Source organism: Bidens hawaiensis, unplaced genomic scaffold (assembly GCF_021521415.1).
Source record: "Bidens hawaiensis isolate Kalapana, Puna unplaced genomic scaffold, B.hawaiensis_p1.1 tig00001961_1, whole genome shotgun sequence".
NCBI lineage: Eukaryota > Viridiplantae > Streptophyta > Magnoliopsida > Asterales > Asteraceae > Bidens > Bidens hawaiensis.
This window is the reverse complement of record NW_027491109.1, coordinates 1787715-1799861: the sequence shown is the minus strand read 5'-3', so window position 1 is coordinate 1799861 and position 12147 is coordinate 1787715. Positions and strand designations below refer to the sequence as shown.

Below are 12147 nucleotides of genomic sequence, written 5' to 3'. Positions count from 1 at the left end.
TGATAAATTGAGTGTACGTCCTCATTTTACATGCATATATAAAAGAAAATGACCAAACTTTTTAAAAATACATACTTAGGGAAGTTTTTAAACAACTAACTTGTTATCCTTAAGATTGAGCAACATATGGCGAAATGCCAAAGTGTTTATTATAAAGATAAAGCCATATGATATACATGTTTTATGATTTGATCATGAAGTATGAGAAAGTTAACATATGGTCCTAATTCTTAACTTATAGAGTAACAAAGATGGCCCTTAGACTTGATAGTTGATACATATGATATACATGTTTTATAAATGTATATATCTTAGAAAGTTATTTAAGTAATTTTAAATATTAAAATTTTGTAGCTTTTCTCGAACACTGTTAGCAAAAGATTCCAACTTTAGCTTTTTATCCTAATCTAAAAATTTCCGGCTTCTTCAAACAAACAAAACTTTTAAATAAGTAGAAGATTATTCTAAAAAGTTTAAAGTTATACAACTCTAAACTCAGAGTTTAGAAAAATAATATAAGTCTGGCAAAAATTTTGTCACGAGTATCTAGAACAATATGTGCTGTCACACAATCAGCCAAGTTGCCCAATAGCCATCATCACCCCAATAACATAACCCATAATCCAACTCCTTTGAATTTAATTTACATAAAAATTCTTCTTCACCTTTTTGTCTAGTCCAATCCATCCATCCATCCGTTGACCCCCAATTCCATTTTTATTCCTCAATTTTTCCAACCTTATTATTGCCTTCACAGAAGAAAGATTCAAACTTTACCCAATTTTCAACCTCAACTCATTATTATTATTATTACCCCCAATTTCCCACTGTTAAACTGCTCACAAAACCCTAATTTACCTCAGAAACCAAGATCCAACAAAGGGTTTTGTTTAGTTCAATTCGATTCAATTCACAGGTGGGTTTTTTTATCAGCTTGGTATTTATTGGTTTCTGTATTGAATTGGGTTGAATTGAACTGAATTGAGATTGTTAGGGCTAGGGTTAGGGTTCTTGATTTGGGGATTTAAATAAAGGTTGGATCTTTATATCAAGAAATGGATAATTCTGATTATTCAAGAAACAGGGGTAATGATTACTTGGGTGTGAATAAAATTAGGAAAAATATTAGAAAGAGTCCTGTGCATCAACCCAGTTATTCAAATCCAGCTAGACAGCCTCCTCAGCCTCAAGTGTATAATATTAATAAGAATGATTTTCAAAGCATTGTTCAGCAGCTTACCGGTTCGCCTTCCCGCCATTCACAAGAACCGGTTACTAGACCGCCCCATAACGCCCCTCGACCGCCTAGTATGCGGATGCAGCGGAGTCGACCGTCACCGTTGACCCCGTTAAATGTGGCCCGACCCCGGATGCCTGTTGTTCATCATGCCCCGCCGCAACAACATATGCCTGTTACACGTCCGGTAAATAATAATAGTAGTAGTAGTAATCTTGCTAGGCCTCCCTATCATGGTCAACCACGGGTTCCGCCGAGTGGAGGTGAGCATACCGGGTGGTCAAATACTGCGGAGTCGCCTATCTCGGCTTATATGCGGTACCTTCAACATTCGATAATTGATCCCGCTCAAGGTCAAGGTCAAATGCAAGGACAACATCCGCAGCAATCGTCGGGATTGCTTCCTTACCCACTCGTGCCACCACTTCCATCACCGAGAATGAACGGTGGCGGGCCGCCTCAGCCGCCGCTTCCGTCACCGAGAACGAACGGGCCGCCACCTTTACCGTCACCGACTTCTCAGTTTCTTCTGCCGTCGCCATCTGGATACTTAAACTTATTATCACCTCGATCACCATACCCGTTACTTTCACCTGGATATCAGAATCCGCCACCATTAACACCAAATTTTTCATTTTCGCCCATAACTCAACATGGAACGTTTGGGCCTGGGCCTGGACCTCAGCCTCCACCTTCTCCTGGTATGGGCTTTCCGTCTCCAGGGTTTTTCTCGATTGCAAGCCCAAGGTGGAGGGATTAGATGGATAATAGAAGAAATGGCAAATATGCTAACTTTGTATGAATTCATGTTTGCAGCAGTGTAATTTGGCTGTAAGATAGTCAGTCTCTTGTAAGTTATTTTTGTTTTTATGTTTACTTCTGTTTAATATATATTATATAGTTGTTTTAGTTGGTAACAGTGATCATCTGTTTATTTCTTGAACAAGATTTATATTAGATGGTGGTTCACCATAAAATGTGGCTGAATCAACATTGAGCTTGTTGTTTACGTCGGTCTGGTTTTGTATCAGTCAAACTGTCGCGCATAGATTTTATATTCGGTCTGTTGTTGTGTTGCAAGGCATGCTTAATTGCTTATGGTTATTGAAACTGTTTCTTTATGTGAAGCTTGGTGATTCGTACGTTTTAGTGATCACATTCAACTCGACTGTATGAGGCGATTTGGATTATACATATATATTTTTTTGGTTGAAATAAGGAAATTGGTGGCTCTTTCTAACAAAGGTTATGAAACTGGTCAATCTTGGCATGGCATTTTGTTAATAAGTTAATTATCTGAATGGGCTGAAATGGTCTCTTGTTTTCTAACCCATACACAACATTAATGAAAACAAAGAGATTGAAGGAAATGTTAAAACTTGAAACTCTAACCTAATTGCATAAGCATTTGATACTTTGGTTTCCTCGCGCCCGACTTTGTAGCGAAACTCTGTGGAGGAGTCAAATGGATAAAGCATAGTCATGTTATGACTCAAAGATTAATCAATGCAATTTATATTTGCAATCCAAAATGGGCGAGCGGTGTAGCTTGTTGCCTGTTTATTTTTTCTTTCTATTCAACTTAAATTTCTTGAACCATCTAATAAAATTTGAATCCGACACGCATTTGCAAACATGGAAATATTGAGCAAGTAATCACCATTCAACCGTGAGTCATCTCCACTTCCATAGTGTGCCCTCGGTGTTGGTAATAACAAAACCATATAATCTCTGATGGCGTGTCACATTTATATGTTTAGGGCTGCGCTAATCGTAACAGTTATAGCAGTTCTGATGAGTAGAACTTCCAACCAATAAATGCTTATTATGGGATAATATAGCATAACCACCCGATGATTATGAACATTAACCATTCGATAATTTATCAACATGTTTGTTAACTAGTTAACTATAACCACATTCTTGACTTAGAAAAAGAACAAAGTAGTGGAAGGTAGCATGTTCAAGAAATGCACATAATAAAAATCACCAATTTCAACTTTTTAAGAAAAACAAAGCAAAATCCAGGTAACACATTAGTCACAAATCATTTCAAAATTCTATTTGTTAAAAGAAGATTAAAGGGCCCCTGAAGCAACAAATGAAACTACTCTTTTGAGTAAATATTAGAATCCCCCTTGAAGATCAACCCAGGCTCGACCGCACGAGTTCATAAGCTAAAAAGCAAGCAGCATTAGCCGGGACACTTCTCCCCATCGCGGGCCCAAAACCTTTATATAACCCTCCAACCCCCTCAATTTTAAGAATCTTCTTAAACGCATCAACTGAACCCGAATACTTAGGGTTCTTATAATCATCAACCTGGATTGCACTCTTGATAACATCAGTAGGGTAAACCGAAGCCCAGAATGCGCCACCAGCCAAACCCCCGGCTATCATCAATGAACCACGGTCCAGACCAGAAGTATCAGTCCCACCAGCAAAATACTGCTTCAAGGCCTCATAAACACCAAACATGGCTGCGTTCCCGGGCACTTCACGGGCCATTGTGGGAACTAGTCCTTTAAACAGACCTCTAACACCTCCTTCTGATCTCAACACTTGCTTAGCCACATCCATTGGACCACCATACTTCACTGCAGCGGTTATTGTTGCCCCTGGACCACCAACTACTGCACCAGCTAGTGCACTTTGGGCTTGCAATCTGCATTTCGCAAGTGTGATCAATTCCAAAGCTAAAATTTATTACGTTTGACTTAGGATGTGTATGAACCGAACCCAAAAGCGACGGTTTGGTTGTATGTTTTTTTTTTAATCAAAAACCGAACTTAAGGTTTGGTTTGGGTTTTGCATGTAGCAAAAACCAAAAACCGACTTCCGTTATTGAACTTATGAACTAAAAATTTATTTTTTAATGTTGAGTAATTTTTAAAAAATTAATAAACGGTGTAGCCCAAAAATTTAGACTAAAATGCTTACTATTCAACTAATCATTAATTTAAAAGGAAATATACACACAAAGTTTCACGCCCAGGTTCATCATTCTGTGCCATTTTCTGGTCCCAAAAAAATTAAACCCCAATTGTGTATACAAGTTAACTGAAAAATAAACGAGTTGATCCCAAGCTTTATAAAAAAAAGCTTGAAACAAACCGAGCTCGAGCTCGTTTACCTCCTAACTTTAACCCAAATTTGACCCATCCACACCCCTCATTTGACTTAAAAGAGTCAATATTTGACATAAAGGAAGTACTAATATGCAAAAAGTACTAACCTGCACTTGATTAACTCAGTTGGGGTGGCTAAAATGGCAACCGCGACTCCTGCACCGGCTCCAGCAACCACCTGCTGGTTCACTGTTAATGGCACACCAGGTGCAGACCTCAAAAGTGCTTCCATTTGGCCCCTAACTGTGAACAAAACAGCGTTTAATGCCGCCACAGTGGCAAGAGGGGCCCCCATGCCTTTATATAGACCCCGTGGACCTTCAGCTGCTAGTGTTTGTTTGACAGCATCTATTGCACCAGCATATCTAGGGAGTTGACCCGGTGGAGGGACCGGTTGACTTTGGAGTTTGACTTTAATTGTATCAAAAGGGTGGCCAACTATCAACTGTGCAGCGCCTCCTATTGTTCCCGCGGTTAAGTCCTTTGCTACTTCTCCCATCTGCAAGTTCATAACAAAACCATAAGACTTCACATTTGACTTTTAATTGGTCAAACGGGCCACTTGTAAATGTTTTAACCGATAAAACTGTTCCATTTTATGCAAGAAAAATGATAGATTCATTAAATGATTAGAACTTTGTTCAATTACCGACATCACAAAGTTACGAAACGAATTAATCATTAATTAATTTGGAATATATGAAGCGACAAGTTGACTCATTATAACCAAAAAATGCAGTTTTCTTTGAAACAGAGGTAACACAACATTTTGAGTAGGGGGTGGATAAAACCGAAGAAACCGATCCAAAACTGTCAAACCCGAACTGAAACAAAAATATTTTAAAAAATTATAAAACAAAAATTTTTAAAAATAAAAAAAACTAAAATTCTTATATTACATTCCGGTTTCATAAAAAAAAATAAAAAATAAATAAAAAAAAAAACTTTGTATTATACACGTGTATAATTTCATTTAATCTCTAGTTACGTAATGTACGCATATGTACATTATCATTTACCTTAAACTGTATATATGTGTATAAAAAAAACATATATGTACATATTATATACATAAATGTATAATTTATCAAAACCGAGACGTTTTTTTATGAAACCGGGATGATAAATAAGAATTTTGGTTTTTTTACTTTTTTCATTTTTGCGTTTTTTTTTTATGATTTTTTTTTATTTTTGGGTTTTTTGTGGTTCAAAATGGTTCTTAAAGTTCTCAATTTCAAAATAGTTCTCACATGATCCTGATCCATATAAACAATTCAAAACATATGTATGTAACTCAAATATTGTATTTAGCCCAAATGTATAATAATCAATTAGTTTAAAACGATTTCGGCCAAAAATTTCATTATTTCGGGCCAATTTTTTTTCCGGCCCAAAATTTTCAAGCTCAATGGCAAAACTGAAAAAGCGAAGCCAAACTTAAAACTGCAAAAATCCAAAACCAAATAGTTTTCAAAATTTAAAAAACCAACGCAAACCGAAACATGGCCCATGAAGAGCCCTAATTTGGATTTTGAACAGCATAAGAACAACAACACACACACTCTCATTCAGAAATTACACATTAATAATTCCATAACTTGATCTGCATTGAAATGAAATAAATTTTAGTAAGAGAATCATCCATACCTTTGCAGAATAGAAGAATAGCAGATGAATGAATCCCTAATCACTTATTATTTCAAACCCTCCTATATATATCCGATCTAAAAATACCAAACAACAAGCTATGAGGAGTCAACATTAACGGATTAAATAAAATATACATATTACAACTAATCACAGGTGTAATGGAATTATATTATAGTTGTGACCACTTAACACTAGTTTCAGTCAAAACATGACAGCAGCGATTAATCTTATATTAGTTACTTACTTACCAAACAAACCAACCCCCAATCATAACTACCAATAAAAGAGATTGCTTCTGCAAGTTGCAAAATTTATATAAAAATGAAAGCAAATAAATAAATTACCAAATTGGTTTATGGGGTTGTTGATTGATGAATGATTGGTGGGAGTGTATAGGGTCCGTTGAACTGAAATGATAGGGAGAATCTGTTGTAATAATAATAATAATAATAATAATAATAATATTATTATTAAGTTTCCTTCCGGTGGATGGTAAATTGAAAGAATGGGGTTGGTGAGGGTGAGGAGGAAGGATCAAGTCAACAAGTTGCAAAAGGGCCTCCCCATCTCTTTGGGCCGAATGAATTATATTTTATTATATGTATACACTTTGGGAATTGGATTCATTATTTCTTTTGTCCCACAAAGTTAAAACCTTTCTTATTATTATGAAGAAAATTCTCAAAATTAAGCCAAGTGAATAGATTACACCTCTACTTTTATCAAATTCTCGTCCAAAATCCATTGTCACGATGAAATTTTTGTAGGAGATGTTGAGATTCAACGTTGAATGAGAAGGTGACGATGAGTTTTGATGCCACGTGTCACCTTCTCATTCAACGTTGATTCTCTTCGTGACGATAGATTTTGGACTGATCTTTTCTTGAAAAATGACAGGAAAGGGTATTAATGAAATCTCTCTCTTTAATTATGTTCTTTTGGGATTTTCCTAAAAATTATTTGATTAACATGTTAAATTACTACTACTCTTAGTGGATATATATAGATAGACATATGAAATTACATGGTCCACAATGTAAAACAACATATATAACTAGGGTGGCCCAACTGTTGACACCAAAGAGAATGTACAAGCAACACGAGGAGAAACCCGATACGTCAAAGCCAAAGGAAGAGATGTCAAACGTTTTTATCTGTCAAGAGAAGTCACATAGTTGAATTTCAATACAACATTGATTATCTATTGTAAAACATTGAACATAAATAAGACTTTTATTATTGAAAGATCGACAAGGACGTGTTCATGGTTTAGTGGGTAAAGTGGATATATAGTAGGTGTTAGGGATTTGGTTTTGGCTCATTTGATAAAGAACAAGTGTGGATTTGGTCCCACCCACATGGAACTATCTACTCCATCTTTGTGCTTACATCTAAACTTTAAACTTCTAAAACATGGTGCCATTCAACAATAGTTTTCTTATATGTCCTACCACATATGTATGAACAAACTTGCAACCTTTTTTATATGTGTACAAGTACGTTTGCACTATTATGGTATAAACTAAACGACAAGATTTAGACATTTTACAATTTACATAAAGTACCAATAAGTTAAAAACACACAATTCTAGTTAAATGCACTTCATTTCCTTTGTTACATTTAAGCATCTACTTCAACTTCTAACAAGAGTCTTTTCTAATGTTAAAAACTAAAAAATATAGGACTTTACCCTTAAAAAGGGAGGTCCTTTTAAAAATTCTCAATGGCCAAGGGAGACCCAAGCCAAAGAGGGGGTTTGGAAATAGTTTTCAACCAGCAATTGACGCACCTCAGTTAATACCTCATTAGCTGTGTCATTGCCCCAAGCGCAAAGATACTCTCACTCTTACCCCGACCCTCCTTCTATACGCCCTGATTCGTTTCTTACCCTATTCTGATGTGGGATTTAGTTGGATGTCATAAAGTTGAACTTCTATCCAAACTTCTAAACATATAATCAACTTCATATTTGAGTTTCTTGTGAAAATTCGAAAACATTCTTTTGTGATCATATAATCACAAATTCACAAGTTGAAAGCGTTATAAAACTTGCTGCCATGATGATATCTTTATAAGTATATGGTTGATCAAACTAATTCTTTTTTAAACTTGCTAGCCATGTTATATCCATGTGAAGGATTGAAGGAATTCTACTTTATGGTTATTGGACATTAAAATTTAGACATGTTTTTCAATCTTGTGTTTTTCATATATTAGAATACTTACATATGAACAAAAGACGATTGTTATGAATCCACATACCCTGGATAATGTTATATTCACCATCCTAAAACCATAAGCATTTCAGGCATGCATATACTTAGCATTCCATTCAGTATTTACTTATCATAGAAATATAGCTCATTTGTTAAAAGTGTGTCTTAAGTGTAGCGAGAAAAATGAAGTTTGTTTCAATACATACATTGAAGTTGAATGTAACATTGTATTGTAATATGAAAAAGTTTATTTCCATGTCGGAACTGACCATAAGCGGTCACACATCATTGCCCCCACCCTGTTGCCGGCCATGAGCACAATGTGGCGTTTAAAACTGCGTTTGATTTTATAAATTAAAATTTCAAAAGAAAACTATTTGTGTTGTTTTATTTTCAATTGTAACGGTAAAGAAAGCTATTGCTTACAAGTTACAACAGTATACCTTTACCTTGGTTCGGTTCTTATGGTTCGATTCTTTGGCCGTGTCAATGCAAAGGGTCAATCCAATTGTTCTGTCTAACAAAAGGTCTACATTATGAGTAGACAACTCTATTTTGTTGTGGTTTAGTTCTGATTCACAACGTTTTTATTAATAGGTTGGTTTTTTAAAACTTACAAAGAAAAAAATGTTAACTAGAGATTGTAGGACTTTACACTTCAAAAAGGGAGTCCTTCCATAAATTCTCAATGGCTAAGGGAGACCCAAAGCCAAGGAGGGGGTTTGGAAATAGTTTTCAACCAGCAATTGACGCGTCTTGGTTAATACCTCATTAGCTGCGTCATTGCCCCAAGCGCAAAGATGATGTAACACCTGCCCCGACCCTCTTTTTATATGCTACAATCCCTACTTCCTTTCTTACCCTACCCCGACGTGGGATTTAATTGGAGGTCAAAAGATTAAACTTCTCAGCCTGTGTTTCTATCCAAACTTCTAAACATATCATATTTGAAGTCATGAAAATAAAAACCCAAAACATTCTCTTCTAATCATATAATCATGAGCAGATTACATTATAAAACTTGCTGCCATTCAATGATTGATATCTTTTTATAAGTCCTGCCATATATGTATGATCAAACTAAAACCTTTTCAATTTGCAAGTCTTGTTATATATGTAGACATGTTTTGCAATTTTGTATTTTCCGTAGATTAAAATACTCGAAACGTCTGATCAAAAGACGACCGACATGAATCAAAATTCCCCGGTAGCATAGCTCATTTGTCTTCCCTTACAAGGATTTGTGCGTATGAGATGTGTTACACATAAGCATGTGTATGCTAGATGAATACAAGCACACACGCCTTAACATTTTTCGTAGACCTATTGCGAACTATAAGTAGTTGTTAGCCTAATGTAAGCATCCTCCATTATAGAAATTTAAGTGTTATAAAAATATTTAAAATAAAATAATCAAAATTTAAGTGTCTTAGAAATATTTAGAAACTTAAAATAAAATTTATATATAAACTTATGTTTTAAAACCTTATTAAAACTATTTTATAAAAGTCAGGAAAAAATATATGCCACGTAGGCACAAAAAATAGGTTGCCAAGTAGGTGAAAGCTCATAGAGTTAAGGGCTAGTTTTTTATAAAAGACAAAGTCGACAGCTAATTTTGTAATTTTTGTTAGTGGGGATGAGATAAGTGCCATATTGGTATCGAAAATATTAAAAGAGTAAAGTGTAAATCACACCGTATCGATTGTATGGTTCGGTCCTGACACAACAGAACATACATAAAACATGAAAAAACGAATACCGGTATCAACTGTGGGTCAATCAGTACAAGTTGCTCATTGCTATTTTATAGTCAACCGGTCAAACATGTGATTTTCCCTTTCTACTGTTGTGTACAAAATTACACACTTCCAAGTCCAAATGTTACAAGGATTTTAATATATAGAGGATACCCGAAGTCTTGTTGTGTCGTCCGTCGTATTCCCAGCTGGGAACATGACAATAGGAACGGGGCTTATCATTTATTAATCTTGTATGTGCCATGATTTTGAGCATGGCAGCGAGTATAATTTGGCAATATCAACAACACATTTTTGCACGCCCGCAAATCGGGCTGACTGAGTGCGAACTCTCACAAAATGAGGCTGACTTGAGTGCCAACTATTTCATTCTTGGATCTCTATTTGTGGTTGTTTAATTAAGTTGCGTTACACAAAACTTCATTAAAGATTTAAACTGGTTATTGTAGGACTTTACACAAAACTTCATTAAAGATTTAAACTGGTTATTGTAGGACTTTACCCTCGAGAGGGAGTCCTTCCAGAAATTCTCGATGGCTAAGGGAGACCCAAAGCCAAGGAGGGGGTTTGGAAATAGTTTTCAACCAGCAATTGACGCGTCTCGGTTATTACCTCATTAGCTGCGTCATTGCCCCAAGCGCAAAGATACCTTCACCCTTAACCTAACCCCTTCTTTTATACACCCCAGTCTCCATTTCTTTTATACCCTGTACCGATGTGGGATATAAACATTGGTCACAAAGATCAACTCATTAAACTTCTAAATATCAGAACCTCATATTTAAATTCCATTAAAACTAAATTAAGATCTGTAACAATATTATATCTCTAGTCATTCATATTTCATGATACATGGAAACCACATTTCACTATGTTTCCAACCTCACTAGAACACGTAACTCGCATCCATTTCTTCGCAATTCTTGTTACCGAGTTCGAAACAGCCAGTTTTTAAGCTCCCTAAAACTCTTTGAATCATAATGGCCTTAACTATGAGCTTTTCAACTATCCCATCATCACCACTTTTGACTCTAAACGAGCACTCGAGAGCGCGTTCACATGTTCTTGTTAGAAGTTTAGGTGGTGGGGATTCGGTAACCGTGCATCCTCCGGAGTCAGTTAGAATTAATGATGGTTGTTTTGTTAATAGGAAGGATATTGGTGTAGCTTGTTATGATAATGGTGGAAAAGATAAAGGGCAAAATGGTCCTAAAGAGTTGGAACCTTTGTGGGATGATGGTTATGGGACTCAAGGCTTAGGGGATTATATTGATTTGGCCATGGGTTTGATTAAAAGTGACGATGGAGGCCCGCCTAGGTGGTTTTGCCCCGTTGCGTGTGGCAAACCGTTACAAGATTCTCCTGTTCTGTTGTATATACCTGGTAACCAGTGTTCGGTTGGAACATATATGCTTAATGTTTATAAACAATTTTGTTTGTTTTATCATGGTGTAATGTGGTATTTGTGTAGGATTGGATGGAACCGGTGCCGGTCTTGTTAACATGAGAAAGCTCTTGGAAAGTGAGTTTCACTTGATCTACATGACTACATCTACTTGCTGATTATAACACACGTATACGCGCGCGCGTGTGTGTGTATGACACGATAAAAATTTATTTTTTGTTAAATGTGACCGACTGATGCCACACAATTAATGAATTCATGATATTGTTTGGTCAACTTGAATGGCAGGGTTTTTCATGTGCAATGCTTGCATATCCCAGCTTGGGACCGAACATCGTTGGACGGTAATTATCATGACCCATTCATCAAATAATCTGTTGATTTGGGAAAAAAAGTTATTTTTATTTTGCTCAAAATCGAGACCGACACCTAACTTAACCTGGCTGTTTTGCCAGACTTACTTTTGTACACGGTTTAATTTTAGTCACTTATATTACAAGTTATATATTTCATATACCTCTTTAGAAACCTGTAATTTCATAAAACTCTTATTATTTATGAAGGTTTGATTCAAATAGTGGAAGAAACTGTATTGAATGAGCACGCTTTGTCCGGAAATAAGCCAATCTATATGCTCGGGGAGTCTTTTGGAGGAGCCTTAGCGCTTGCAGTCGCTGCTCGTAATCCTACACTTGACTTATTACTTATCCTAGCAAACCCAGGTTCCCTCTTTAATAATTTTCTGGTATT

At 35.9% G+C, this 12147-nt stretch overlaps 1 protein-coding gene, 3 non-coding genes and 1 pseudogene across 4 annotated transcripts; 1 reads left to right on the top strand and 4 right to left on the bottom strand.

The window, feature by feature from the left end:
• Nucleotides 1–559: 559 nt before the first annotated feature.
• On the top strand, nucleotides 560–2126 carry LOC143603939 (protein HAIKU1 pseudogene; annotated as a pseudogene).
• Nucleotides 2127–3195: 1069 nt separating this feature from the next.
• Nucleotides 3196–6148, bottom strand: LOC143603931 (mitochondrial carnitine/acylcarnitine carrier-like protein). The gene is made up of 3 exons (XM_077080579.1): nucleotides 6013–6148; nucleotides 4473–4864; nucleotides 3196–3902 (listed from the first exon to the last, which is right to left on the bottom strand). Exons 2-3 carry the CDS (start codon nucleotides 4862–4864, stop codon nucleotides 3383–3385), a joined length of 912 nt encoding a protein of 303 aa, XP_076936694.1. The 5' UTR covers nucleotides 6013–6148; the 3' UTR covers nucleotides 3196–3382.
• Nucleotides 6149–7703: 1555 nt separating this feature from the next.
• Nucleotides 7704–7852, bottom strand: LOC143604945 (U4 spliceosomal RNA). Its single transcript, XR_013148398.1, has one exon. It is a non-coding gene; the product is annotated as a U4 spliceosomal RNA (small nuclear RNA).
• A 1027-nt stretch (nucleotides 7853–8879) lies between these two features.
• Nucleotides 8880–9034, bottom strand: LOC143604937 (U4 spliceosomal RNA). The gene has a single exon (XR_013148394.1). It is a non-coding gene; the product is annotated as a U4 spliceosomal RNA (small nuclear RNA).
• A 1452-nt stretch (nucleotides 9035–10486) lies between these two features.
• On the bottom strand, nucleotides 10487–10639 carry LOC143604929 (U4 spliceosomal RNA). Its single transcript, XR_013148391.1, has one exon. It is a non-coding gene; the product is annotated as a U4 spliceosomal RNA (small nuclear RNA).
• Nucleotides 10640–12147: the final 1508 nt, after the last annotated feature.

What these genes read in the sequence shown, in the direction of transcription:
- LOC143603931 (XM_077080579.1), bottom strand. Translation starts at nt 4,864, where the DNA reads ATGGGAGAAGTAGCAAAGGACTTAACCGCGGGAACAATAGGAGGCGCT. An exon ending in ACTGAGTTAATCAAGTGCAG is followed by an intron (nt 3,903 to 4,472) that starts GTTAGTACTTTT and finishes TGCGAAATGCAG; the next exon opens with ATTGCAAGCCCAAAGTGCAC.